This window comes from Serinus canaria, chromosome Z (assembly GCF_022539315.1).
Source record: "Serinus canaria isolate serCan28SL12 chromosome Z, serCan2020, whole genome shotgun sequence".
Lineage (NCBI taxonomy): Eukaryota > Metazoa > Chordata > Aves > Passeriformes > Fringillidae > Serinus > Serinus canaria.
The window spans coordinates 8,430,663-8,458,150 of record NC_066343.1 but is presented as its reverse complement, the minus strand read 5'-3'; the positions used below and the strand labels follow the sequence as shown (position 1 = coordinate 8,458,150).

Here is a 27,488-nt window from a genome sequence, read left to right as displayed (position 1 = left end):
CCGCACCCGGAGCCCCTTGAAATAAACAGGGCAGGAGATATTTCTCCCTTTTTGATGCCTTTATTAAAAGTGATCAGCTCAAGGCTGGGAAGCCCGACGGGTCCGCGGGTTCGCCGTTGCAGCTCCCTGAAGTGACTCGGAGGAGGAGGCAGAGGTAGCTTTGTCCACCAGTGGCAGAGCTGGGGGTCCAGCCTCAGGAGAGCAGGCAGGGGTTCACACCCCCAGGATACCGATTTTGAGTTGGCAGTCTTGGGTCCTGGCTCTAACCAGCATCTTCTTAAGTTGTGGTGAGGGGCCATTAAGGTTTTCAGAGTCTCTGTTCTCACCTCACCCCTGATGTCCAGAGACCCCTTTGATCTCTGAATTCCATATTGGCTCGCTGGTTTAGGGGTTTATTAATTGCGTTTGGAATAGGGGCTTGCCCCGTTGCATTTTGTCTCTAAACTTATCTGCATATCAACTCCTGGTTCCCTCCACTCTACCATCTGGGGGGGGATGCCATCCTCTCACCTGGCCCCAAGCAGGCTGATGCTGATACAATAGAGTGAATTCTCAACCAGAGATGGCTAACGACCCGATACTTAACAGGTGATTCGACAAGCAGCTAACAAAAGCACTCCTCGGCCAGAACTGGTTAGACTTGTAATTCTACTTTTGGAAAAAAAATGGGTAACCCTTTTTTTGTTCATAACACCCCTCACCCCGCCACGGGTGCGGGTCCCCCCGAGTGCCAGCACCGAGAAGGGTCCCGATGCCGCGGGCCATTCCCGGGCGCTGCGGGCGGCCCCGGCCCGAGCCCACCGAGCGGCTCCCGCAGCCGCAGCGCCCGGGACAGGCGCGGCTCCACCGTGGCCGTGCAGAATCCCGGGACAGACACAGCCCGCAGGCGTTTTCAGAGGCCATGGAGAACGGACCAGCAGCGAGCTCTGCGCGCTCCGCCAGTGCCCGCGGGCTGGCGGCTGTCCGCTCCGAGCGGCACAACTCCGACCGGCACGGCACGGCACGGCACGGCACGGCACGGCACGGCTGTCCTCGCGTCCGGAGCTCCGCAGGGCCCCGCGCACTCCCTGCTCTCCCTGTCCCCGGGCTGTCCCTGCCCTCCCTGTCCCCGGGCTGTCCCTGCCCTCCCTGCCCTCCCTGTCCCCAGGCTGTTCCCGCGCTGCACTGTGAGACAGAGTAGAAATTTTCCAAAGTAGAAATCCATTTTGATTTAAGCGAAATGTACATCTTTAAGTTAAGTCTTTAGTTTGAGAGCATAGTTATTTAGTCTGACTGCCTGTTCTTGCAAAAACAGAGAAACTGCTTCAGTGAAAGACAGGGATAAAGGAGAGGAGACAGAGGGAGATAGAGACAGAGACTGCTGAAGAGAGGCCAGTCAACCTGACCCGGGAATTCTGCCTGATAACAAAAGAACTAGCACTAAATGTCACGAGAAGTTTGTGAAATGATTATGTATGAACCTATTGTGAAATTGTATGCCTATATATTTGGGGAGGGGGATAAAAAGGGACCGGAAGATCCCAGGGGTACGCATGTCATTGTAGGGGAACGATTCCCACGTGCGTCCAGCGCAGTAACAAACATACCGGCTTTACAGCTTTCACAAAGCTGTGGAGTTTTGATTATCTCCGCAAAGCACCTGTCCCCCCTGTCCCCCGGCTGTCCCCAGGCCCTCCCTGTCCCCGGGCCGTCCCTGTCCCCGGGCTGTCCCTGTCCCCAGGCTGTTCCCTATCTCGCCCCTCCCTCCACAGCGGCACTGGCCCTCACGTCACGAGGGGCGCTGATTGGCTGTCGCGACGCCCGGCATTGATTGGCTGTCGCGCGCCCGGAAGCGGAAGCGGCGAGACGGCGGTGATGGCGGTGGAGCTGGAGGTGGCGGACGGGCAGTGCCGGCTGCGGCCCTTCTCCTGCGAGCTGGGGCTGCTCTCGCGGCCCGACGGCTCGGCCGCCTTCCTGCAGGGTTTGTGGGGCTCCGCTCCTTGGAGCTTCTCTTCCATTCCCGCAGGGTCTGTGGAGCTCCGCTCCCTGGAGCTTCCCTTCCCTTCCCTTCCCTTCCCTTCCCTTCCCTTCCCTTCCCTTCCCTTCCCTTCCCTTCCCGTCCCTTCCCTTCCCTTCCCTTCCCTTCCCTTCCCTTCCCTTCCCTTCCCTTCCCTTCCCTTCCCTTCCCTTCCCTTCCCTTCCCTTCCCAAACCTTCCCAAACCTTCCCAAACCTTCCCAAACCTTCCCAAACCTTCCCTTCCCTTCCCAAACCTTCCCAAACCTTTCCTTCCCAAACCTTCCCAAACCTTCCCAAACCTCCCCATCCCCTCCCCATCCCCTCCCCATCCCATCCCATCCCATCCCATCCCATCCCATCCCATCCCATCCCATCTCTGCTCACCAGCATTCCCCTTCTTTCTTTACTGGAGCTCCTTTTCCGAGCCTTCCCCTCCTGAGACTCTCCTTCCCAGCCCATCCTGGTTCTGCTTCCCAGGTCTCCTCATTCTTTCGCAGCCCTTCCCGCAGGGTCTGTGGTGCTGCCTGTCCCAGGCCTCCCCTTCTCTGCCTCGCAGAGCTCCACTGCTGCACGTCGCGGGGCTCCCCTTCTCCCCTTGCCAAGTCAAGTCCTCACCTTCCCGCGGCGTGGCAGGGGGCTCCCGTTGCTGGGGGCGGCCTGCTGACGGTGAGCTCTGTCTGCTCTCTGTGTGCCCAGGTGACACCTCGGTGCTGGCCGGGCTGTACGGCCCCGCGGAGGCCAAGATCAGCAAGGAGCTGCCGGACCGGGCGGCGCTGGAGGTGCTGCTGCGCCCCAAGGTGGGGCTGCCAGGTGAGGACCCGACATCCTGGCCCTGTCCCAAAACAGGTTCTTTTCCCCAGAGTTGAGGTATTTGGTTTATTTACCGGACTTTATTTCAGTTTTGCTGGGTGCAGGCCCACACCTCCAGCACAACCAAAGCCTTTCACTATTGACAGGTTTTATCAAACAGAGGCACTGCAGTGACCCGGTTCTGTGGGTAATTAGTGCCCTCCCTGCTGCTGGGTAACGAGCCCCTGGCTTCTGTCACTGCTCAGTGCCACGCTGGCTCTGTCTCTGCTGTGCCCGGGGGTCCCTGGCCTGGCCCTGCTGCCCTGCCCTGCTCCCAGCCCAGCTGTCCCCAGGAGTTCCTCCCTTCTCCTGGGGCTGTCCCCGCCGTGCTGGCGGCCCCCGGGTGCAGCCCTGGGTGTCCCTGGCAGGAGCTGCCAGTGCGGGGCTGCTGAGCCGGCCCAGCCCAGCCCAGCCCTGCCCGGGGCAGCCGTGGGGAGCCGGGATGGCTCTGCCCGAGGCCGGGCACCCTGGGTGCTGGGGTTCAACCCCCTTTCCCGAGCCCATGGCACCCCAGGCTCTCAGGGGCGGGGTGTGGGAGCTGACCCTGTCCCCGCTGTGCAGGCGTGCTGGAGCGCAGCCGGGAGCAGCTGCTGCGGCAGACGTGCGAGGCCGTGCTGCTGGGCGTGCTGCACCCGCGCACCGCCATCTCCCTGGTGCTGCAGGTGCTCAGCGACGCCGGCTCTGTATCCTTCCCTCTGGGGGACGGCCCTGGGGGGCGGGGGGACGGGAGCTCTCGGTGCAGTGGGTCCCTTGACGCGCCAGCTGCTGTCCTGCTGCCTGAACGCCGCCTGCATGGCGCTGCTGGATGCAGGGCTGCCCCTCGCCGCCCTCTTCTGCGGAGTCACCTGCGCCCTGCAGCCCGACGGCACCATCCTGCTGGACCCCACGGCCCGACAGGAGCAGGTGAGCCCTGGCTGGGAGGGCCCCGCTCTGGGTGTGCCCTCCCAGCCCTCCTGACCCCTTTCCCCGCAGGAGGCACGCGCCGTCCTCACCTTCGCCATCGCCAGCAGCGAGAGGAAGGTGCTGATGGCCACCACCAAGGGCAGCTGCTCTGTGGAGGAGGTGAGGGACGCCCCTGGGGAGTTTTGGGGTGCGGGCTTCCCTCACAGGGGGCCCCTCACAGCCAGCCCTTCTCCCTGGTCCTGCGCAGATGCAGCAGTGCCTGGCCGCGGCCCAGCGTGCCGCCAGCACCATCTTCCAGTTCTACCGCGACTCCGTGCGCCGCCGCTACTCCAAGTGCTGAGCCGGGGGCACCCTGCGGGCAGCTGGACTGGCCTGTGCTCCCCACCCAGTAAAGGACCTGTTTCCCTCCACTCGCCTCTTGAGTCCATCCTGTGCCACACAGCCTCCTGAGAGGGGCACACACGGGGACGCTTCTGGGGAATCGTGTCCCAGGTCCTGCTGGCTCCTGAGACCCCTGGGGTGGGAACACACAGACACAGAGTGGGTATGTGCCTGGTGGGACACCCAACATGGCCATGCCGGGGTGACACACCTGTGCTGGTACACCCAACATGGCGGCCCTGGGGTGCTGCACATGGTCTGGTACACCCAGCAAGGCGGTGCCAGCGTGCCACACCTGAGTTGGTACACCAAATATGGCGGTGCCAAGGTGCCACAACTGAGCTGGTACAGCCAACATGGTTTTCTCCGGGTGCTACACCTGTGCTGGTACACCAAACATGGCGGCCCCGGGGTGCCGCGCTCCCGCCACGCAGTCCCGGTACACCCAAGATAGCGGCGCAGGGGGTGAAATGGTGCTGGTGCCCCGCTGTGACCTTCTGAACATGGCGGCGCCGCGGCATGTGGACTCCATGTCCTCCTGGGCGGGGCTTGTGTCACCGCGACCAATACGGAGGCGGTGTTGGGCTGGAGCACGTAGTGGGCGGGCGGTGCTGGCGCGTCTCTCCGCGCATGCGCAGGGGTTGAGGGATGGGGAAGATGTGGAGTCCGAGAAGAGAATCAGAGGGGGTGTGGGGGCAATAACGGGGGACATTAAGGGGGGTGTGGGGGGCAATAACGGGGTCAGTGGGGGCAAAACCGGGGTCAGTGGGGGTACGGGGGCAGCGGCGGTCAGCAGTGGAGCCGTGCCTGGGCTGTCGGGGCTCCGTGGGGCCGTAGGCGGCCCCGGGGCCGCTATGAGAGGTGACCGCCGGGCCGTGGTGAAGGAGCGAAGCCCGGGCAGTGAAGTTACCGTGCACAGCAAGGACAGCCCGCAGAGCCCGGGGAGAGCGCGGCTCCCCCGGAACGAACCCGCCCGCTGGAACGGAATGGGGCAGAACAGGGGGCTCTGAGTCGCGAAGGGGCTGTGTGTCGGTCTGTGTGCAGGGAAGGAGCTGTGTGCCTGTCAGTGTGTCTCTGTCTGTCTGTGTCTGTCTGTCTGTGTGGGTTGTGGGCACCCGTCCCTCACGTGACGCCCCACGTGACGCGCAGGCCCCGCCCTCCCGCACGTGACGCGGCGCAGACATGGCGGCGGCGGCAGCAGCGCTCCGGGGCCGGCGCTTCAAGTGGTCTCTGGACCTGGGGGCGGCGCCGGGGGCTCGGTGAGGGCCGGGGGCTCGGGGGGAGCCGGGACACCCGGCACACCGAGTGCTCCCGCTCACCCGCCCTGCTGTCCGCAGGCCCCGCGGCGCCGCCGAGGGCCGCGGCCCTCTCGGCTTCGCTGACCGGCAGCTGGGGGAGGGCGGCGTCCACGAGAGCGACAAGATCCTCATGGAGAAGGTGTGAGGTAGCGGGGGGACGGCCGGCACTCCGCGGGCTGGCACGGGGCTGTCCCGTGTCCCCACACAGCCCGGGCACCTGCAGGAGTGGCCGCTGGCCCGGGTTCCCCGCAGTGCCTCCCCCGGGGGCCGCCCTGGCCCGGTCCCCAGCGGTGCTCCCTGTCCCAGATAGGCGGGTGCCCGACACCGACACCCCGGGCAGCTGTGGGGGCCGGTCCCTGCCGTAGGCCACCCGTGAGGGTGGTCCTTGCCCCTCGTCCCTCCCCTGCCCCGGCCGTGCCGGGCCCCCCGGGTGACGGGTGGTCCCTGCCCTGGGATCCCCCAAATGCCATGTCCCCATGCCCCCCGGCCCCCCAAATGCCATGTCCCCATGCCCCCCGGCCCCCAAATGCCATGTCCCCGTGCCCCCCGGCCCCCCCAAATGCCGTGTCCCCGTGCCCCCCGGCCCCCCAAATGCCGTGTCCCCATGCCCCCCGGCCCCCCAAATGCCGTGTCCCCGTGCCCCCCGGCCCCCAAATGCCATGTCCCCGTGCCCCCGCGGCCCCCCCAAATGCCATGTCCCCATGCCCCCCGGCCCCCCAAATGCCGTGTCCCCATGCCCCCCGGCCCCCAAATGCCGTGTCCCCGTGCCCCCCGGCCCCCCCAAATGCCGTGTCCCCATGCCCCTCGCCCCCCAATGCCGTGTCCCTGTGCCCCCGGGCCCCCCCAAATGCCGTGTCCCCGTGCCCCCCGGCCCCCCCAAATGCCGTGTCCCCGTGCCCCCCGGCCCCCCAAATGCCGTGTCCCCATGCCCCCGGCCCCCCAAATGCCGTGTCCCCGTGCCGCCCCGCCCCCCCAAATGCGGTGTCCCCATGCCCCCCGCCCCCCTGTCGTTGCAGCGCTGTTGGGACGTGGCTCTGGCGCCGCTGAAGCAGATCCCCATGAACCTGTTCATCATGTACATGGCCGGCAACACCATCTCCATCTTCCCGGCCATGATGGTCTGCATGATGGGCTGGCGCCCGCTGCAGGCCCTCATGTCCCTGTCTGCCAGTGAGTGCAGCCCCTGCATGGCGACAGCCCCACGGGGACAGCCCCTGGGGTGTCCCTGGAGTCCCTTGGATGTCCTTGCAGTCCCCTGGGTATCACCCACACAGTCCCCTGGGTGTCCCCACAGCTCCCTGGATGTCCCTCAACCTCCTGGGTGTCCCCAGAGTCCCCTGGATGTCCCACAGCCCCCTGGGTGTCCCTAGAGTCCCTTGGATGTCTTCGCAGTCCCCTGGGTTTCCCACACAGCCCTGGGTGTCCCCACAGCCCCCTGGGTGTCCCACAATCCCCTGAAGGTCCCCCAGCCCCTGGGTGTCCCTGCAGTTCCCAGATGTCCTGCAGATCCCTGGGTGTCCCCACAGCCCCCTGCTTGTCCCACAATCCCCAGGGTGTCCCCACAGTCCCCTGAATGTCCCACAGTCCTTTGGGTGTCCCTGCAGTCCCCAGATGTCCCACAGATCCCTGGATGTCCCTCAGCCCCCAGAGTGTCCCCACAGCCCCCTGCATGTCCCACAATCCCCAGGGTGTCCCCTCAGCCCCGTGGACAGCCAGATGTCTCCCACAGCCCCACAGTCACCTGCACGTTATTCTCCTGTGCCCAGCGCTCCCCCTGTGATGCTGCCCACCCCCATGCCCCCTGTGCCAGCTCAGCAGCCTGGGGGTCACTGACAGGCACCCCAATCCCCTCTGTCCCCCAGCCCTGAAGGCCCTGGAGAGCTCAAGCCGGCGGGCACTGCAGGGTCTCGTGTTCCTGGTGGGCAACGGGCTGGGGCTGGCACTGGCCCTCTACAAGTGCCAGGCCATGGGGCTGCTGCCCACCCGCCCTTCCGACTGGCTGGCCTTTGTCACCCCCCCGCAGGTGAGCCTGGGGTGCTGGGGACACCCCGCAGGGCCAGGGGTGCTGGGGTCACCCTGCTGGGGACACCCCACAGGGCCAGGGGTGCTGGGTCAGACACCCAGGGCCCCCCACTCACCCCTGCCTCTCTCCCCTCTCTTGGCAGCGAATGGAATTCACTGGGGGAGGCCTGATCTTGTGACCCCCCCCCCTGTGCCCACCCACCAATAAAGGCAATGGCAGGATGGTGACGTCATTTCTGGGGGGAATTCTGAGGGTTTGGGGACTCAGCCCAGGCAGTACTGGGTTGGGGTGAACTGAAAAATGTTTGTTGGGCTGTACTGGGACCACTGGGAATGCACTGGGAGGGCCCTAGGAACCGTGGGACCTGCACTGGGAGCTCTGGGGCCTGTGGCTACTCTCAGAGCCACAGGACCTATACTGGGAGCCATACTGGGAACACTGGGAATACACTTGTGGAGAGCTGCAGCCCAAGGCTGGCTCTGTACTGGAAGCACTGGGTTCCTACTGGGGACACTGGGAATCATGTCAGGATCTGGATCTGACTGTAGGCCATGCTGGTGTCACACTGAGAGCACTGGGGCCATACTGGGATCCTGCCTGGAGAGCTGTGGCTCACTAGCATTGTACTGGGAGTGCTGGTGGTCTGTTGGAAGCACTGGGCACATACTGGGACTGTGGCAGCCCATACTGGGATTGTGCCAGAAGACCTGTGGTGCAGGCCAGTATTGTTCTGGGAGCACTGGGATGGTGCTGGCTGTGCCCACACCACTCGTTTCTGCCACATTTCACCATTTTACTGTGGTAGTTTCCCCATTTTGACAGTTTTTCTCAGCACTTTTTGTCTATTTGTGCCCTGGTTTTGCCCTTTTCTCTTGTTCTTTCATACTTTTTTCCCACTTTTGCAGTAATTTCTTCTGCTGTTGCTCCGAGTAGGGCCCAAACCTCTGCTTTCCAGTGTGGACCAGTGCCTCCCAGTATAGCCTTGTGCCCTCTCCAGGACTCCAGGATGATGTTATCATGGCCCAGAGCCCAATCCCAGTGTATCCCCCAGCTCCCAGTGTTCCCAGTGGCACCACAGCTCCTCTGGGGGCTGGGATGGGGCGGGGCTGTGCAGTGGAGGCAGCATGATGTCCCTCGATGTCCCTCCTCACTCAGCTGATGGGCTGTGGCGTGTCCCGGGGTGTCACCCCAGCATTTCCTGATGGCCACACCTCCCACAGACTCATCCAGGCTGAAAATCCTCCCAGCCCATGGAGTCCCAGCCTGTGCCCAATCCCCACCTTGTCCCCAACCCAGGGGGATACCTCAGTGCCACCTCCAGGGGACACCTGCAGGGCTGGGCACTCCAAACCGCCCTGGGCAGTGCCAGGGCAGTTCCTGAGCCCCCTTTCCATGGGGAAATTCCTGCTGTGCCCACCCTGAGCCTGCCCTGGCCCAGCCTGAGCCGTTCCCTCTGCTCCTGTCCCTGTCCCCTTGTGTCACCATCAGCAGAAATAAAACCCTCCCCAGCAGCAGGGCAGCTGTGAGCAGCAGCTACTGCTCAGCCAGCTGGAGGCAGAGGGGCTGTCTCCTCTCAGGTCCTGTGTGTGCCCAGAAAAGGCTCCTGCTCCCAGCCTGGGTGGTGCAGGCCTGCCCACAGCTTCTCCCAGAGCTAACCTGTGTGTGGAGACCATTTCCCTGGAGTCATTGACACCTTCCCTCCCAGATCACACGTCTCCTCCTGTCCTGGGGCGCCCTTGGTGCCCCCAGGTGTGTGTGAGCACTGGGTGAGCTGGTGCTGCTGTGCCCAGCTGTGTGTGGGCACTGGGTGAGCTGGTGCTGCTGTGCCCCCCAGGTGTGTGTGGGCACTGGGTGAGCTGGTGCTGCTGTGCCCCCCAGGTGTGTGTGAGCACTGGGTGAGCTGGTGCTGCTGTGCCCAGGTGTGTGTGGGCACTGGGTGAGCTGGTGCTGCTGTGCCCCCCAGGTGTGTGTGAGCACTGGGTGAGCTGGTGCTGCTGTGCCCCCCAGCTGTGTGTGAGCACTGGGTGAGCTGGTGCTGCTGTGCCCCCCAGCTGTGTGTGGGCACTGGGTGAGCTGGTGCTGCTGTGCCCCCCCAGGTGTGTGTGGGCACTGGGTGAGCTGGTGCTGCTGTGCTCCCCAGGTGTGTGTGGGCACTGGGTGAGCTGGTGCTGCTGTGCCAGGTGTGTGTGGGCACTGGGTGAGCTGGTGCTGCTGTGCCCCCCCAGGTGTGTGTGAGCACTGGATGAGCTGGTGCTGCTGTGCCCAGGTGTGTGTGGGCACTGGGTGAGCTGGTGCTGCTGTGCCCCCCAGCTGTGTGTGGGCACTGGGTGAGCTGGTGCTGCTGTGCCACCCCAGCTGTGTGTGAGCACTGGGTGAGCTGGTGCTGCTGTGCCCCCCAGGTGTGTGTGAGCACTGGGTGAGCTGGTGCTGCTGTGCCCAGGTGTGTGTGGGCACTGGGTGAGCTGGTGCTGCTGTGCCAGGTGTGTCTGGGCACTGGGTGAGCTGGTGCTGCTGTGCCAGGTGGGTGTGGGCACTGGGTGAGCTGGTGCTGCTGTGCCCAGCTGTGTGTGAGCACTGGGTGAGCTGGTGCTGCTGTGCCCAGCTGTGTGTGGGCACTGGGTGAGCTGGTGCTGCTGTGCCCCCCAGGTGTGTGTGAGCACTGGGTGAGCTGGTGCTGCTATGCCCCCCAGGTGTGTGTGGGCACTGGGTGAGCTGGTGCTGCTGTGCCCAGGTGTGTGTGAGCACTGGGTGAGCTGGTGCTGCTGTGCCAGGTGTGTGTGGGCACTGGGTGAGCTGGTGCTGCTGTGCCCAGCTGTGTGTGAGCACTGGGTGAGCTGGTGCTGCTGTGCCCAGCTCGGAGCAAGGCTGGCAGACCTGGCCTCACTCATTAATTGGTCAGGCTCTCCATCAGTGCAGTTCCTGACTCCTTTCCTTGGTGTTTGTTGTACTTTGGATTGTGCACCTCCACAGTCCGAGGGTTTTTCTACATTGTCATTTTTGTTCCCCCACCAGGTGCAATCCATTCTTCATTGGCAGCATTGTCAGGGAGCTGTGCAGAGCCACAAGGGCCCCCCTGAGCCTCCTTTTGTCCACCTGAGCCCTTTCCCAGCTCCCTCAGCCCCTCCTGGGGCTCCGTTCCCTTCCCAGCTCCTTCCCTGGGCTCTCCCCAGCCCCTCAGGGCCCTGGCAGGGCTGAGCCTGGAGATGGAGCCTGGGCAGGGCCAGCGCAGGGACAGTCACTGCCCTGTGCTGCTGTCACAGCCCGGGGCCCCTGAGCCTTCCTGGCCACCTGGAATCATGTCCACGAGCTGCTGCTCTGTCTCTCCTGGCAGCGTTCCCTGTCCCTCCAGCTGTGTCTCCAGGGGACACTGCACACCAGTGGCACTGAGAGGGTCTCCTTCCCCTGTGCGCCCCAGCCCCCGAGGTTCTGACAAGGCCACGCTGCCCCTGGAGCTCAGACACCTCTGCTCATCCTGCACAGCAGTGGGGAGTCACAGCAGGTGTGACAGGAATGACACAGCCTGCCCTGGGAGGGGACCTGTCAGCAGAGGAGACACCAGTGTGGGTGACAAGTGGGAAGAGTCTGTGAAGAGACGCCTGCCTAGTGCTGGAGAATCCCAGAGAGCTGCACAAAACTGGGATGGCTGGATCATTCCTGGGAACACCAAGGCACAGAAACAGCTGCTCTGAGGGGCATGAGTGCCTGGGGATCCCGTGTGGATCCCATGTGGATCTTGGAGGGGTCTGGTCCTGTGCTGGACCTGGGGACACCTGTGTGTTGTGTTACATCCTTTCCCCAAGGTCAGGGTGTGACACACCACATCCACCACAGCCAGAGCCTCAGAGCCCTGACCCTGCTGTCAGCACTGTCCCCAGCACTGTCCCCAGCACCAGGACCTGGCACAGACATCCCTGGGCCAGAGCAGAAGGAAATCCCCCTTCTGAGACAGGAGGGGGAAAAGCCTGTTCCTCCCAACAGCCACCATGTCGGGACTCAGGAATGCCCTGGATTGCATTTCCCAGGGGAATGCACACCACGTGCAGATGGATAACTTCCCTGCATGCAGGAGGCATCTGAGGCTCCAGGCAGGGAGTCTCCAAGGGACTCAGCTCTGCTCCCAAATTATCACCTAGTTCCCAAAGCTGAGCTGCACTTCCAGGGCCCCCAGCCCGTGAGCCAAGGGCAGATCCTGGTGGCTCCTGGGCCACCAGAGCTGGCACAGCCCCACCCTGCCCCACCTGCAAACACATTTTTGTGGACAGCTGTGGGATCCTGGTGTGTGCAGTTCTCTGGGAGAGCTTCAAGCCTGATCCAGCTGCAGGGCCTAAAAAAAGTACAGCTAATGTCAGCATTGGGTTGTCTGATGGTTTGGGCTCTGCAGCATCTGTGCTGGGCAGAGCCTGCGGGAGCTGGGCTGGGCAGGCTGCAGGAGGGAGCCCTGCCAGGGGATCCATCCCTCCATCCATCCAAACATCCCCAGGGGCTGCCCGAGCACGGGCCGGGCTCTGCCCAGTGCTGCCAGTGCCAGCAGCAGCAGCAGTGCCCATCAAACCAAGGGCAGCAAGGTGCAGGGCAGCAGGAGGAAGAACTTGTGTCCCTGGAGGGGCAGAGCCCTGGAACAGCTGCCCAGGGAGGGCCTGGAGTGTCCCTGGCTGGAGACACCCCAGCCCAGCTGGACACCTTCCTGTGCCCCTGCCGTGCCTGCCGTCCCGTCCCATCCTGTCCCGGGGCTGCAGGCAGCAGCCAGGGACCAGCCCCAGCCCCCTCCATCGTGACAGTGACAATTACAAACAAAGCAGGGCCAGGGCCGCGGCACAGCTGCTCTCCCGTTTATTTCCATCAGACTGTTGGTGAGCTGGGTGCAGGGGGACTGGGTGTTCACACGGACGGGTGGGTGAGCTGGGCAGCCACAGTGAGGGGTGGACAGGGGCTTTGTTCACAGCACAGGGAGCGCCCCGTCAGAGCCGCGGCGTGCCCGCCCCGCGGCCGGGGCTTCCCCGCGGGGCCCGCCCGTGCTGCCGGTCCCGCGGGCGCTGCCGCCGAGGGGACACCTTCGGGAGCCACGTGGCGCCGGCTGCGTGCCGCTGCCGCCGCGGGTGCCCGGCGCCGGGGAGAGCAGCTGCAGGTCATCCCGCCGGCCCCGGGGGCTCATATACTGTCCAGCTTCTTCAGGATGAACGGAGCTGGGGGAGAAAACAACGCCGAGTGGGGCCCGGTCCGCGCCGAGGCTGCTGCGGGTTGGTGCAGCAGCTCAGACAGCGCCCCGGGGAGGCCGGGCGCCGAGCCGCGGCACATCTCCGGGAGCGCGGGCCCAGAACAGGCCCGCAGCCCGGGCCCGGCACACGGCCGGTCACTCACTGATCCGCAGCAGTGCGACGTAGATGAGGAAGTTGCGGACGGAGGCGAGCACGTCGCGGCGCATCTTCCGGCGGAGCTCCTCGGGGTCCATCTTGGGCCCCAGCCCCTCGATGCGGAACATCCCGGACCGGAGCTCGATCCCGGTCCCGACCCCGACCCGGCCCCGGCGCCGCTGGCGGCCACGCGCGGCGGAACCACGTGACCGGACACGCCGCGCTTCGCGTGACCTCGGCGGCCGCATGCGCACGGAGCGCGGCGAAGCCGCCGGCGCGCGCGGATAGCGTCACTTCCGGTTGGGCGTGAGGGGAGCGGTACGGGGCTGGGAACAAGGGACAGAGACAAGGGACAGGGAACAGTGGGACAGGAGCAGGGATGGGGACAGGGACCGGGACCAGGTACAAAAATAGGGATAGCGACAGGGACAGCTCGTTCCGCGGCGTGTCGCGGGCATGGGTGGGGCCTCCCGGGCGAAGGCTGTCAGCTCCCCAGGGCCCTGCGCCCTGAGAGCCTGCGGCGCCGTGGGCTCGGGAAAGGAGGTTGAGCCCCAGCACCCAGCAGCAGCGAGCTGCCAGCGTGCCCGGCCTCGGGCAGAGCCATCCCGGCTCCCCACGGCTGCCCTGGGCAGGGCTGGGGAGCTCCAGAGGAACCTTCCAGCCCCAAATCTCCTACGATCCTGTTACTCTCAGTGCTGTGTGTGACATGCTCTATCACACACAGCCAGACCTGTCCCAAAACAGGGTCTTTTCCCCAGAGTCCAGGTATTTGGTTTATTTACCGGACTTTATTTCAGTTTTGCTGGGTGCAGGCCCACAACTCCAGCACAACCAAAGCCTTTCACTATTGACAGGTTTTATCAAACAGAGGCACTGCAGTGACCCGGTTCTGTGGGTAATTAGTGCCCTCCCTGCTGCTGGGTAACGAGCCCCTGGCTGCTGTCACTGCTCAGTGCCACGCTGGCTCTGTCTCTGCTGTGCCTGGGGGTCCCTGGCCTGGCCCTGCTGCCCTGCCCTGCTCCCAGCCCAGCTGTCCCCAGGAGTTCCTCCCTTCTCCTGGGGCTGTCCCCGCCGTGCTGGCGGCCCCCGGGTGCAGCCCTGGGTGTCCCTGGCAGGAGCTGCCGGCGCGGGGCTGCTGAGCCGGCCCAGCCCGGCCCAGCCCAGCCCGGGGCAGCCGTGGGGAGCCGGGATGGCTCTGCCCGAGGCCGGGCACCCTGGGTGCTGGGGTTCAACCCCCTTTCCCGAGCCCACGGCGCCCCAGGCTGCCAGATCAGCATTTCCTGGGGGTGCTGTGACACCCTCCGGCACTCAGGGCACAAGGAGAGCTGCCCAGGGTGCCTGGGAGGGGAGCAGGCAGAGCCCTGTGGCTCCCCTCAGCATCCCCACGAGGTGCCAGGGCTCTGCAGCCAGCCAAGGAGAAAAGGATTTCTCTCAGCTAAGCTGCCTGTGACCCGAGGCAGAGGCAATTACAGAGCAGCTGCTCCCACTGTGCCCGTGATGAGCGGGCTAATTGAGCCTTCCTTCCTGGCTGCAGGCCTGGCCGGCTGGCCGAGGAGCAGTGTCCCCAAAGTGCCCCACAGCCAGCAGTGACAGCAGTGACAGCCGAGGAGCAGTGTCCCCAAAGTGCCCCAGTGACAGCAGTGACAGCAGTGACAGCCGAGGAGCAGTGTCCCCAAAGTGCCACACAGCCAGCAGTGAGAGCTGAGGAGCAGTGTCCCCAAAGTGCCACACAGCCAGCAGTGACAGCCGAGGAGCAGTGTCCCCAAAGCACCCCACAGCCAGCAGTGACAGCTGAGGAGCAGCATTCCCAAAGTGCCCCAGCGGTGACAGCAGAGGAGCAGTGTCCCCAAAGTGCCCCACAGCCAGCAGTGACAGCAGAGGAGCAGTGTCCCCAAAGCACCCCAGCAGTGACAGCAGAGGAGGATCATTCCCAAGGCAGTTCCCAAAGCACCCCAGCAGTGACAGGGCATTCAATCCCAGTGCTGCTGCCAGCCTGGGAGCCTGTCCCAGCCACAGGAGATGTAGCACTGCCCTCCCGAGAGCTTCCCAGCAGAGTCCCCAGGGAAAGCACGGCACAGCTGCTCCGGTCCCCCGCTGACACACACTCAGGGCTGTGCCAGCTCCAGGAAGCCTCATTATTCACTCTGACCCGTGGCTCTCTCCAGTCTCTGCTAGCAGGAACAGACTGGCAGCTCCCAAGCCCATTTTGGCAGAGGACCAGGGAGTCTCAGTGTGCACTTTGTGCTTGCTGCTCCTCCAGTCTCGCTCTCTGTTGGAACAGTGTGAGAGGGGCTGTTTTCCAGAGCATTGCTCAGGAGGAGATGGAGGAATGTGAGCAAATCTGGGGAACGCCGAGTGAAATGCGACACAGGACTGAGCAGAGACTGGAGAGGAACAGCAGGAGGGTTCAAGAGTGCTGCTAAGGAGCAGTACAGCTCTGCCAGGACAGGGACTGGGGAGTTCTGGCCACAAGCTGTTCCCCTGGAACCACCCCATTCTGCTCGTCCCTTTGTGAGATGGGGGGAAGAGGAACATTTCCTGTGAGAGGTGTTCCCATTGGATAGGCCAGAGACCTCAGGTGTGAGGTGACTGGCAAGGCAGAGAAAGCCTCGCCTTTGCTTTTGACACTGTCCTGAGCTGTCCTTGGGATGTTTGTGGAACCTTTCCAGAATTCCCTCAAACCTCTGAACTCCCAGCTTGGACAGTTCATACCACAATTATCACTTCAGCTGCAGTCAGTCCCATAATTACAGGAGAATTTCCCCTTCCATTCCCTGGAGCTGCAGGAAGATTACTTCTCTGGCACTGCCCTGAGCACTCTGACCAGAGCATGGCACGACCTGTGTGTGGTGGGTAACAGCATGAGCAGCAGCTGCACAGGGGCAGCTGCACCTCCCACAGTGGAGTGAGGAGAGGCCAGGCTCCACAGGCAGCGGGAGAGGAGCTCTGCAGGGGCAAGGGCAGAACTCCTCAGCAGCTGTGCCAGTCACAGCACATTGTGCTCACATAATACCAAGGTAAAGCTGTCAGAAACACTGAATTAGACACAGATCTTTAAAGAAACCCCACATGATAGTGATGCCTCAGGTTTGGCTTTTATATTTTTCACATTCTGTGCTGCTTTAGTGTGTGGGTCTGAGCTTCATATATGGGATGGTGAGCTCTGTGCACAGAGCAGGGAGACAAAACAATTCCTGCTCCAGCTGGGCACCAAGGACAAATGAGCCCAATCTCAGCCCAGGAGGACAAACCCCGTGGGCTGGAGAGAGAAAAACAAGCAGGGTGGGAGTGCCTGGGCTAAAGCTGGGCTGGGACAATGAACTGCAAGGTGGGAATGGAGCAGAGCTGATCCCAGGGACAGACCCCGTGCCCGGCCGGGCATTTTGGGGCCATTTTGGGTCATCTTGGGTTCATTTTGGGGCCATTTTGGGTCATCTTGGGTGCAGCCCTGGCTGGGCTCTGGTGCTGCCCCAGGTGCATCCATGGAGGAGATCCTTGGAATCAATCCCTGCTTTTTTCTGGAACTCTGTCCAGCCTCTGTTCCAGGGCAGCCTTCTCAAGTCATCAATAGCAGTGGGGAAAAAATAGTTAGAGGCTGGCAGTTCCTCTGGATGGAGACTGAGCAGACAAAGGAAGCACAAGGATTGGAAGAAGGGTCAAGGAATGTGGAAACAGACTGCAGAGATCTGCAAATGTCCTGCCAGTGCTGTGAGGAGGAAGCAGCCAGGCAGCCCTGTGAGGTCAGCACTGCTGGAGCATCACAGCGCAGCTTTTTGGCCGTGGTGCTACCAAGATCACTTGATCACATCCCTAACAGCAAGGAGCATTAAGAACCTGCCATTCTTTATGTGGTTAGATGCACGAGGGGACAGCTCCTCTGGAATGTCATGCATGTGGAGCACAGAAAAGGCTCCTGTTGGATTCTGTATTTCACAGACATTCGTTTATTTTTTTGGAATAAGCATATAAAGGATAGTAATTTCCCCAAAATCATTAACTTATGTTCCCTTCCCTTTGCTTGTGGATTCTTCTGTCTCAGGGCTCTCCTGGAGGTCACAGACCCCGGAGCTGCAGCTGAGCACTTGAGGAACTGGTGTTACTTTCCAAATGTGGAGCTGAGCTGGCACGGCTGGGCCCCCGTGCCTCCCGTTCCTCTTGGTTAATGTTTGACAGGCTCCTTGGCAATGAGCATTGTGTGCTCCCACAGGACAGGGGGTGGTGAAGAATGGCCATTGTGTGAGACCACTCGCTGTGCAAACTCCAACAGCTCTTCCTGGGCCACCAGCAGGATGCCCATCACACCTGCTGTCCCTGCCAGGCCTGGGGACACGCGGGGCACTGGGCTGAGAGCCAGCAGTGCAGAGTGGTGCATCTGCTGGGGGTGAGGGCTCTGCAGCTCCCTGTCACTGCTGACACTGCTTAGGAACAGGCTCACCTGTGGTATTTTCTGGGTCCCCAGGACAAGGGAGGAACTGAGAATCTGACTCCATGTTCTTAGAAGGCTGATATGATATGATATGATATGATATGATATGATATGATATGATATGATATGATATGATATGATATGATATATGATATGATGATAGAATACTATACTAAAACTGTGCTAAAGAATAGAGAGAGGATCCTTGCAAAAGGCTTAACAAGATAATGATTAAAAACTCATGACTGACTCCTCAGAGTCCAACACAGCTGATGGTGACTGATCATTACCTAAAACCAATTCACATGTTGGATAAACAATCTCCAGCCACACTCCAAAGCAGCAAAACAGGGAGAAACAAATGATATAATATTGTTTATATTTTTCTCTGAGGCTTCTCAGCTTCCCAGAAGAAAATCCTGGGCAAGGGGATTTTTCAGAAAACATGACAGTGACACTCACCTTTTCCTAGCTGAGAGCTCGTTGAAAGAGGACACAGAATATGGATGTCCATTGGTTTGCAGACCAGCCTCACAGGGTCTCTGCACACAGCAGCCTGTTGTGCAGCACACGTGAGTCAAGGAGTGTTTGGGGTATGGGGGACAGGCACAGTCTGGCTGTCTCCTCACCCCAAGGGCAAAACCAGCAGGAAGCTTTGGTTCTGGCTTCTTGCCATTGCTGTGGGCAATCTTTCTGGAAAGCTGTGGGATCTAGGTGGTAACAAGCTCCAGTAGCCAAGGAATGGAGCCTGCAGGTGACAGTGGCAGGGCTGCATGCTGGCTGGGCAGAGCTGCCTGGGAGTCTGGCAGAGCCCAGACACTCCAGCTGAAACTCAGGCTTCTCTCCCCGTTGGGTTCCCCTGCTCCCATGAAGTCCTGGCACTATGGTAGCACACAGCTGGTGTAGAGGGCAGGAGAGGAACAGCCCAGAGAAATTAAAACTGCCCTGATAAATCTTTTTCAGACCTCAGCTGGGTTTCGCAAAGCAAGGAACTCCCACAAATGCCAATGGTGAACTGATTCTCCTCGATAAAAACCTGTGGAGTGGCCTTCAGGCACTGTGCAGTGCTGTTTCTCCACTCCTGCATCGTGGGGATGGCTCGTTGGACAGCTGGATGGACAGCATGCCTTCCTCCTGGAAAAGGCAGTGTTAGCCTGGCCTGGCCCCTTTGCATCCCCTGCTGAGATGTGCAGGAGCACCAGGGGCCTCCACTCCTCAGACTGGACCAGAGAGGCAGAGCAGAGGCTTGCCATGGCAGGGCAGCCTGGCAGCACCCCACGGAGGGGCGAGGCAGGTGGTGCTGGAGCCTTGGTGCTGCTGCCAGAGTGCCCGACAAATCCACACTGGTACAGCTCTGCGGGCAGCGCCCGGCTCTGTGCCCACCAAAGGCTCCTGCCTGTGTGCCTCGTGGGGCTCAGCTCGTGCCCCTGCCTCCTCCAGGGCACCAGGGCTCCAGTGCCACCTCCAGGGCTCCAGGGCTCCTCTGCCACCTCCAGGACTCCAGGGCTCCTCTGCCACCTCCAGGGCTCCCTGGCTCCTGTGCCACCTCCAGGACTCCAGGGCTCCTGTGCCACCTCCAGGGCTCCTGTGCCTCCTCCAGGGCTCCCTGGCTCCTGTGCCACCTCCAGGGCTCCCTGGCTCCTGTGCCACCTCCAGGGCTCCCTGGCTCCTGTGCCCCCTCCAGGGCTCCAGGGCTCCTGTGCCACCTCCAGGGCTCCCTGGCTCCTGTGCCACCTCCAGGGCTCCTGTGCCCCCTCCTGGGCTCCCTGGCTCCTGTGCCTCCTCCAGGGCTCCATGGCTCCTGTGCCACCTCCAGGGCTCCAAGGCTCCTGTGCCACCTCCAGGGCTCCCTGGCTCCTGTGCCCCCTCCATGGCTCCTGTGCCTCCTCTAGGGCTCCTGTGCCACCTCCAGGGCTCCATGGCTCCCCTGCCCCCTCCATGGCTCCATGGCCTGGCTGTGCCCGGGCTGCACTCCAGCCCCGTCCCACTGGGGCATGGGTGGCTCCTGCCAGCCCCCAGGTGCCTCCTGGCCTCCCAGGACCCTGTCAGGCACACGACAGTCCCTGGTGCTGGCAGAGGACAGGGAGCAGCAGGACAGGGCTCTGCCCACAGCCTCTCCACATGTCTGGGCACTGGGGCTCGGCACCAGCCGTGTGTGACACGGGAATCCAGGGGCTGGGTCACGGGGAGGGCATTCCCTGCCCTCAGAGGTCACTGTCCCAGAGGCATCCCCTGCCACCCTGTCCCATCCATGATTCCGGGTGGGACCCTCTGGCTCGAGCTCACCCCGCTCCTCTGCCTGCAGCAGGGCCAGTCTGCTCCTCCAGAACCACCCCAGGTTCTGCCAGGGCTCTGCTGCTCCTCCTGTCCCTGCCCTGTCCCCACGCAGGCCACCAGGGCTCTGTGCTCCCCAGGGCTGGAAGGAGGCTGGCCCAGCACCCCAGGCTAGCAGGGAGGGCTGTGGCAGTGCTCCTGCCAGGCTCCTGGACTGCCCAGGATGGGGCATGCAGCCTGGCAGGGACGAGCAGCCAGGCTGAGCAGGGATGGCCGGAGAGCCTCAGCTCACAGGGCTCCTGCACACAGGGGCTGACACTGGCTGGGCACTGTGTGTCCCCAAAGCCACTCTGTCACTCCCTCCTCAGATGGGCAGGAGAGAGGAGATACAGCAGCAGGCTCGTGGCCTGAGATGAGGTCAGGCAAGGATTGCTCATGGGCAGAACAGACTCATCAGCATCACATCCTCCTCTGGGTGTCCCTGTGCTCTGGTGTGGGGTCCTCCAGCACTGCAGGGCGGTCTGTGCCCTCCCCTGGAGCTCCACAGGCTGTGGGCAAATCTCAGCTCCAGCACCTGGAGTACTGCAGCAGGCACAGGGCCAGCTACGGCCCCATGGAGGAATACTTAGAGATAAGAACATGCTGAGTCATAGGGATTGAACCAGGAGTCCTCACTCTGGTCCTCCAGGCCTGCTTATCTCTCTGTGACCCCATAGCTTAGTTTCCCTAACCCCTACAATTGGTCAGTTCCCAATCCCCCCATACCCTATAAAAGGGGCTGTTTGGCCCATTTTGTTGGAAGAGCTGCATTGGGATCCTTTGCGAATCCCTCAGAATGAACCATCGTGGAACAGCTGACACCTCTTCTCATCTCTCTCTCCAGTCTGCTCTTCTGGAAGCCACGGCCAGCCAGAGCCCCTGGCTAGCTAAAGAGCTGAAACCATGAAAGAGCTGATATCACTGAGAGCTGACAATCCCTGAGCTTGCTAAGGGGCCACGGCTGTGCAGTAGTCTGGCCTAGGGCACCCAGCCCCTAAAGGGCTGAGGTATCTGGCCCTAATACTGCCTGCCTGGGGTGCTCTGACCCTACAGGGAACCAGCTGTCTGGCTAAGAAGCTAGCCCCTGTGGCTTCATTTTTAACAGAGTACCTTCCCTCCTTCTGCAGGGCTGTGTCTGTCACGTGCTCTCACACCTCTCTTCTCTCCAATATCCCCTGTGAAATAACTTCTTTCTTACCTCTGCTGTCCCAAAGGTGCCAGTGCCACTGGTGGGCTCAGCCTTGGCCAGCAGTGGCTCTGCCCTGGAGCCAGTGGCATTGGCCCCACAGGACACGGGGGAAGAAGCTTCCAGCAGCTTCTCACAGAAGCCACCCCTGCAGCCTCCCTGCTCCCCACACCTGGCTGCACACACCTGCACAGACAGCCTGGGTGCTCACACAGGCACAGCAGGGCCAGCAGCCCGTCCTGCTCCCCTCTCTGGCCTGGGGCCACCCTGGAGACATCCCAGAGAGCCCCCATGTGGGATGGGCTGAGGGGCAGCCCAGGCAGTGCTGACCCCGTGCAGGGCTCTGCCACACCAGCAGGGTGACCCTGTGCCCCCAGCCCTGCCACTGCCTGGCCTCCCCACGCCTGCTCTCCCCAAACCCCATCAATCCCCAAATTTTCCTGCATTCAGATCCTGCCTGGGCGTCTGCAGCAAGACATGTGCAATCCTGAACGTGCCCCACGGCTTGTCCTGTGCCCCTGGCTGTGACTCTGCATCTGGAGGGGCTCAGGAGAGGATGGTGCCCCCCAGCCCTGTGGGGATGGGAGGTGTTGGATGGGGCTCGTGGTCCCAGTGACACCCCTGGAATTTCCCCGAGGCTTGGGGCTCTACTGGTGTGTACAGATGGACTTTTCATCACCAAAGTCAGTGTTCCAGGCTCTGATCTCTCATCTCTGGGAGGGCCAGGAGTGGCAGTCGTGTCGTTGGGCCAGCCACATTGGAATGTGTCCCAGCCAGCTCACCTGAAGCCAGACGGTTTTAATTCACCTGTAAATTCTCAACTGTGGCATCCCAGGGGTGTCCTCGGCACCCCGGGCAGGTTTTGCCACCTCTCACACAGTCCTGTCCTGCTGTGGTCTGAGGCCTGGGGGCTGTGTCACCCCAAGGGCTCCTCAGCACTCCTGGTCCTCCAGGGGAAGGTTCTTCTTCCTGCTATTTTCTCCTCTCTTGGGAGAGGTGAAAGTGGCCCTGGCCCTCGTGGAGCTGCACCCACTGCTGTGACCCCTCAGGTGGTGAAACCAGAACCCCCCAGAAGCTTCAGCAGGAAGTCCGAGAGGATGCTGAAAATGTCAAGGCCTCAAGGGAAATAATTCTTTTCACCCATTTTCCTGTGATCTAGGGAGGGACAGAGACAAGAGGAAATGTGAGCCCACAGAAACTGTGGCCTATAACCACAGCAGCTGCTGCACCAGCACCAAGGTGGACGAGACTTCTGGTGTCCTCAGCAGGCTCTGCGTGCTCACCTTGGTGATGAGGAGAACCAGAACCCTCCAGGCACGCAGCGGAGCAGAGGAGGGTGAGGGTGCTCCTGTCTGCAGCCTCACCCCGTGGAAGCACAGGCAGAGTGCCTGGAGCTGGGGCTGCTCCTGGAGGGCCCCTGCAGCCAAACCCTGAGCACAGAGGCACTGGAGCACGGCCAGGGAGCCCCACACCTCTGCACGAGGGGCTCCAGAGGGGCTGCCCCACCCTCTGAAAGGTCTGGTGTTCTGCAGAGTTTCCCAGGTCCTTAGTCCTTTCCAGGTCCTTAATCCCAGCCATTCCAGAGGCATCATCTGGAGTGCAGGACGTGGAGCTGGGTGAGTCCACAGGCTCAGCTCACAAGTGGAGAGCTCCCAGAGGTTGGGACAGGGCTTGGCATGTCAGCAGCCACAAGGTGTAACTTCCCAAGTAGTTCTGAAACGTTTCCCAGGACAGAAGGCTTTCACAGGTGAGCCGTGACAGGGTCCCAACGTGAGTGGTGATGAATGCTCTTTGGAGACAAAATGTCCTGTAACTTTTTGAGTTATTGTTCCCCACGCCTCTGGAACTGCAACTGCTCAGAGGGAAGGAAACCGTGTGCTCAGCTCCTCCCCACACAAGCCAAATTTTCATGTTTTGTAGGTCAGCACAGGCTTCAGATGTGTCTTGCTGGTGGGTACCAGTATTCACTCCCAGGACAAACAACCAGGGCTTTATTTCTTTTTTAATTAAGCATCTGCTTCCTGTGTGGATGGCTTTGAAAACATCACCCAGGGCCACGTGGGAAGGGAGATGTGATGCACGTTTCCCAGGGAAGCTGCATGAATCAGCAACTGAGGCAAAGCCTTTTTCTGAGCACTGTTTAATGTTACATTAATTTCAGATGTCAGGCCTCAATCTCATTTTTTTGTCAATTTCAGTGACCACAGGGTAGTACTGTTTGTGAAAGGTGCCAAACTTAGTTCTCACGTCAGCAGAAGAGAAAAATAACCCTAATTTCTGCGGGCGAGCCGTTTTGGGAGAGAAACAGTTCCTGGAAAAGGGGCAGAGAGAGCAGGCCGGGCAGTGGAGGACTCCCAGTGCAGAAAGGCAGCGAGGGGCCGGAGGGGCGAGGGCGGGAGGCGCGCTCGGAGCCGATCGATGCCTGCGGGGCGGCTCGGCGTGCGCTGCCCGGAGCTGCGCTAAATGCGGCGCTCACTGCGGCGCGGCCGGGCGGGCGGGCAGCGGGCAGGGCACCTTGGCGGCCAGGGCAGGTGCCAGGGCAGGAAGGAAGGGCAGACGCTGGGGATGTGGGTTCCGTGTCCCGCGGGGCCGGGCGGTGTCCGGCCCTCCGTGTCCTTGGCACCGCCGATGGCCCGGAGCTCAGGGAGCAGCAGCTGGGGGGGACGGCGGCTCTGCACAGCTGGGGGACAGGGTGGGACCCCTAAAAACACCCGGCCTTGCCCGCTCCCTCCAGCCCTGGCCGGGGCAGCCCAGGGACACAGAGGCAGCTGGGAACACGACTTAGGGACTCGGAGCAGGGGGCGTCCCGTCCACAGCTGTCCCCGAGGGACTCAGCCCCGTATTCCAGGGGTGACATCTGTCAATAGAGGTCAACCCCGGCACACGCTTGGGAACATCAGCACGGGCACAGGACAAGCCGTGGGGCACATTCAGGATTGCACAGGGCTCGCTGCAGGACGCCGGGCGCGATCTGAATGCCGGAAAATTTGGGGATTGATGGGGTTTGGGGAGAGCAGGCGTGGGGAGGCTGGGGGGCCAGGCAGCGGCAGGGCTGGGGGCACAGGGTCACCCTGCTCGTGTGGCAGAGCCCTGCACGGGGTCAGCGCTGCCTGTGCTGCCCCTCGGCCCCTCCCGGCTGTCCCCAGCGGGGCTCTCGGTCCCGGTCCCGGTCCCGGTGCCGCCGCCGGCCCGGCCGGGCGATGGGGCCATGCGAAGCCCGCGGTGCGGGGTGCGGGCCGAGCCCACCGGGGGCGGGATGCGGATGCGGGGGCGGGTCGGGGGCGGCTCCCGGGGGCGGGCCCCCTCCCTTGTCATTGAGAAGCCGCCCGTGGGCCGCCGGAGCGGCAGCGCTGCGCTCCCGGCCGCAGGTAACTGGGATCGCTCGGGATGGGCGCGGGGCTTCCCCGGGCGTGGCGGGTCCGCTCCGCTCCGGGCCCGCCGGGGCTCGCAGCCGGGGCGGTCCGCGCCGTCGGTCGCGGCTCCGGGAGGCGCCGGTGCCGCCGCTGTCCCGCTCCCAGCGCGTGTCTCCCGTTCGGGGCCGCGGGCTCCGTCCCCTTCTCCGCGCGTTGGGGTGATGATTTAGCGGTTTCTGTCCGATCTTGCCCCAAACGCCGTGGGCTGGTTTCCTTGAGGGTGTGAGGAAGCCACACACGTGCGCCTCGCTCTCCCTTCCAACAAAATACGCGGACAAAATACCTCCCCGCAGTTCTCAGCTGTTGAATTCACAGCCAGGGGTTTTGGCTTCTTAAGCAGACTGGGGAGAGTATTGTGAGAGAAGTTTCGCCTGAGCTGGGGGAGCAGGAGGCCGGGCGGGTGTCGGGGCGCCGGTGCGCGGTCCCCGCGGGCCGCCGGGGCGCGGAGCTCCGGAGCGGCGCGGACCGGCACTGCGGGCTCGCCGGCGGGTCGGGGGCTTGTGCCGCTGCCCAGAGCAGGTTTGCTCCGTTTGCGGCTCTCACATGGCTCTCCGGGCACTGGAATCTCACCTGCCGGCTCCTGCCCAGGTCACCTGTCCCGGGCGTGCTGGTGCTCTGCATCTCCCGAGCACCGGGTGTTGTTACTGACAGCTCTCAGCTCCTTGTGGCTCCTTGTTGCGGGTGTGTTTGCTCCAGCCCTGGAGTTCCTGAAGCTTCTCCTTCCAGGCAGGTCTGGAAGACACTTAAGGTGCCGGTGGGATGTGTGAGATAAGTCTGAGTGGTCGGAAGGGGCTGGAAGTGGAATGGAAGCATTAGCTCTGCATTAGACATGGAGCTCTGTTCCAGAGGAGCAGAGTTGCTGGCCCAGGAGATTCAGCAGATTTAGAGGCAGAAATGGCAATCATGTAGGATACAAAGCCCTCAGTGAACCATTTCCTTCACTTTATCTCTTCCTGTGACTCTGTTCTTGCTCCCAGGTGGGGTTCTCTGCAGCAAGGCAGAGGGACAGATGTTGGGAGAGCTCTTGTACAGCCTGAGAAAAATCCAGGCTGAAAAAGACATGAATTCTGGAAGTCTGCAGGCAGCATTTAACCCCCCCTGCTTCAATCCCAGCTGACACTGGCTAGAGAGCCCCTTGCCTCATTTCCCCCATCTGTGAGCCGACCTGGCCAGGCCAAAGAGGAACCTCTGGGGCCACTCTGGGTGGGAAGGCCAAGGCAAGGGCACGAGAGTGACAGCAGGGACATGGCAAAGGCTCTGCCCTGCCCGTGGCCTCTCTGCCTGCCCGGTTCAGCCATCAGGAGAAGGCAGATGGCACAGGTTGCCACGTGTGCTGCTGGGTAATGTATCCTGGGTTTTGCTCCCATAAGGTTTAGTGAATTACCCTCTAAATTCTTGCTGAGCAATCTGCTGTCAAGCAGTTGCCTAATGCTGTTCAGTGCTCTGGGCTCTCTCTCTTTGTGGAAAGCCTGTGTTTCCAGAGCTGGGGAGAAGCTCTGGGCTCCTCTGATATGCCTCTGCATGTGGCACGACATTCCTGAATCAATATTTTTTAAGTGCGGGTGTTTTCCCATTTGTCCTGTTCTTCCTTACTTGACATTTGCCAAAAGGCCATGCCAAAGCTGCTTCCCAGCAGCCTTGAGATCTCCTCCACTGACAGATGTGGAGCAACTGCTCTGAACCTGGATTTTCTCCTCTGTGGAGAGTCCCAGGAAGGCTGTGGAATTCTCCAGAGTGCTGAGCTCCACAGGCACTCTGGCTGGTTCCACCCTGCAGCCGGGCACCGAGATCAGTGGCCGTGTGTGGAGTCCTGCACAGAACCCTTTCCTGGGAGGTGGGGTGGTTCTTTTGTGGTATTTCCTCCCTGCTGTGCAGTGTGCCAGTGAGGTGGCAGTGCCTTCAGAGGCTGAGCTGCCTTGCTGTGGCACTGTGAGTGCAGGCCATGGGGAGAGGATCCATCCCCCTGCTGGGAGGCAGCTCTGCTCCTCGCTGTGAGAGGGAGCTGTGGGTCGGGGGAGCAGGGGGAAGCATTCCCTCTGTGCTGGCAGCTCTTGTCCAGGGAGATGGAGCTGGAGGGGGAAAGTCTTCACACACTTCCACACCAGTCTATTTTTAGGAGTGAAAGCTACTCAAGAGGGAAGTATTGATTTTCCTCCTTTCCACCTTGAACGTTCTGTTTATCATTTCCTTCAGTTGGTGTGCGCCATGCACAAAGCTATTCCTGCCTCTCCCCTCGTGCCCCAACCCGGCCAGGATGTGTGGCCTTTGCTGAAACCACTTTTGTTTGGCGCCTGAGGTCTCTGCATGCCCAGGAACTCGTGTTTTAGAGCTCATTCTGCTCCTTGGGGGCCAGAGTGTGTCTGTGTAAAACCTCACCAGTGCCAGCTGAGAGAGGAGATGCAGGTGCAGAATCTCTCCTGCCTTCCCTGGGCTGACAAGGGCCAACTTCTCTTGCTGGCTGTTCTTGATTTACAGCAGCTGGATGGAGCATGGGGGTAGTTGTAAGAGGGTTTTTTGTGTGGTCAAGGTTTTTTTGTTTTACTTGGTTGGGTTTTTTTTTTTTGGTTTTTTTTTTTTTTAACTGTAGGGCTTGTTGGCTTGTTTGGTGGTGGGTTGGTTTTTTTTGTTTGTTTGGGGGTTTTTTTGTTGGTTTTTTGGTTTGGTTTTTGTTGTTTTGTTTGTTTGTTTTGTTTTGTTGTTTTTTCCTGGTAGCATTTGTTTATAGGCAGAAATCTGAGTCTCAAGTAGTAGTAAAAAGCAAGAATGCTGTTGATTTTTTTTTTTCTGGTGGCTCTGGTGCTGGTGTGTGTTCTTTGCCTGGTCTCACACAGGAGTACTGAACCTCTCAGGTTTCTGGCACAGCACAGGTTCTCTTTGTGAGCCAGGGAAGGCCAGAGGGCCACCTGGGCCACCCTGTGGGGCAGGAGTGGTTCTGCCTCTGGCCCTGGCAGTGGTCAGGTGGCAGCTGACCTCAGGGTGGGGGCACAAACTGGTCTGCTGGAGCTCAGTGCCATTACAGAGGTGTGGCAGTGTCCCCCGGGGCTGTGGCAGTGTTTGCTGTGCTGCTGCCATGGGTGAGGGGGCTGCCCGTGGCACACACCCACAGATACCCCTGGGCAGGGGGAGGGCTCTGCTCTGGTCCCTCCTGGGGCAGCTGTGTGCCCAGCTGTGCCTGTGAGCCTCGTGCAGCAGCAATGTGCCTGGCACATGGCCTTCAGCCCGGGCAAGCCCCCACGAGGGCAGCTCATCTCCTCACCAGCCAGGCAGATGTCACAGGCTTGTGAGGCAGGATGGCAGCACTGCTGGGCTTGGATTATTTTTTCTTTTTAAATTGTCTTTTGGCCATGA

General features: G+C 61.7%; 5 protein-coding genes across 5 annotated transcripts in view; 4 read left to right on the top strand and 1 right to left on the bottom strand.

Annotated features, from left to right (window-relative positions):
- RAD17 (RAD17 checkpoint clamp loader component) overlaps positions 1-135 on the top strand; it is a 14,873-nt gene extending 14,738 nt beyond the window's left edge. The window contains exon 17 of the mRNA XM_050986940.1: positions 123-135. Within this exon, the coding sequence (XP_050842897.1) occupies positions 123-135 (13 nt within the window). The remainder of the gene's footprint in view (positions 1-122) is intronic.
- A 1,672-nt stretch (positions 136-1,807) lies between these two features.
- Positions 1,808-4,159, top strand: EXOSC5 (exosome component 5). The gene is made up of 6 exons (XM_050987511.1): positions 1,808-1,960; positions 2,694-2,807; positions 3,408-3,529; positions 3,609-3,749; positions 3,819-3,908; positions 3,997-4,159. The coding sequence occupies exons 1-6, from the start codon at positions 1,855-1,857 to the stop codon at positions 4,087-4,089; spliced, it is 666 nt and encodes a 221-aa protein (XP_050843468.1). The 5' UTR covers positions 1,808-1,854; the 3' UTR covers positions 4,090-4,159.
- Positions 4,160-4,895: 736 nt separating this feature from the next.
- On the top strand, positions 4,896-7,672 carry EMC4 (ER membrane protein complex subunit 4). The gene is made up of 5 exons (XM_050987512.1): positions 4,896-5,389; positions 5,468-5,567; positions 6,445-6,598; positions 7,291-7,451; positions 7,594-7,672. Exons 1-5 carry the CDS (start codon positions 5,313-5,315, stop codon positions 7,627-7,629), a joined length of 528 nt encoding a protein of 175 aa, XP_050843469.1. The 5' UTR covers positions 4,896-5,312; the 3' UTR covers positions 7,630-7,672.
- A 4,581-nt stretch (positions 7,673-12,253) lies between these two features.
- Positions 12,254-13,025, bottom strand: TOMM5 (translocase of outer mitochondrial membrane 5). The gene is made up of 2 exons (XM_050987513.1): positions 12,810-13,025; positions 12,254-12,634 (listed from the first exon to the last, which is right to left on the bottom strand). The coding sequence occupies exons 1-2, from the start codon at positions 12,928-12,930 to the stop codon at positions 12,600-12,602; spliced, it is 156 nt and encodes a 51-aa protein (XP_050843470.1). The 5' UTR covers positions 12,931-13,025; the 3' UTR covers positions 12,254-12,599.
- Positions 13,026-26,345: 13,320 nt separating this feature from the next.
- FRMPD1 (FERM and PDZ domain containing 1) overlaps positions 26,346-27,488 on the top strand; it is an 18,146-nt gene continuing 17,003 nt past the window's right edge. The window contains exon 1 of the mRNA XM_050986936.1: positions 26,346-26,396. Within this exon, the coding sequence (XP_050842893.1) occupies positions 26,346-26,396 (51 nt within the window). The remainder of the gene's footprint in view (positions 26,397-27,488) is intronic.

Excerpts from the sequence above, each read along its gene's own strand:
- EXOSC5 (XM_050987511.1), top strand. The coding sequence starts at position 1,855 with ATGGCGGTGGAGCTGGAGGTGGCGGACGGGCAGTGCCGGCTGCGGCCC. Across the intron at positions 2,808-3,407 it reads CCCCAAGGTGGGGCTGCCAG|GCGTGCTGGAGCGCAGCCGG; the intron begins GTGAGGACCCGA and ends CCCGCTGTGCAG. Across the intron at positions 3,750-3,818 it reads CCACGGCCCGACAGGAGCAG|GAGGCACGCGCCGTCCTCAC; the intron begins GTGAGCCCTGGC and ends CTTTCCCCGCAG.
- TOMM5 (XM_050987513.1), bottom strand. The coding sequence starts at position 12,930 with ATGTTCCGCATCGAGGGGCTGGGGCCCAAGATGGACCCCGAGGAGCTC. Across the intron at positions 12,635-12,809 it reads CGTCGCACTGCTGCGGATCA|CTCCGTTCATCCTGAAGAAG; the intron begins GTGAGTGACCGG and ends TTTCTCCCCCAG.
- EMC4 (XM_050987512.1), top strand. The coding sequence starts at position 5,313 with ATGGCGGCGGCGGCAGCAGCGCTCCGGGGCCGGCGCTTCAAGTGGTCT. Across the intron at positions 5,390-5,467 it reads GGGGCGGCGCCGGGGGCTCG|GCCCCGCGGCGCCGCCGAGG; the intron begins GTGAGGGCCGGG and ends TGCTGTCCGCAG. Across the intron at positions 5,568-6,444 it reads ACAAGATCCTCATGGAGAAG|CGCTGTTGGGACGTGGCTCT; the intron begins GTGTGAGGTAGC and ends CTGTCGTTGCAG.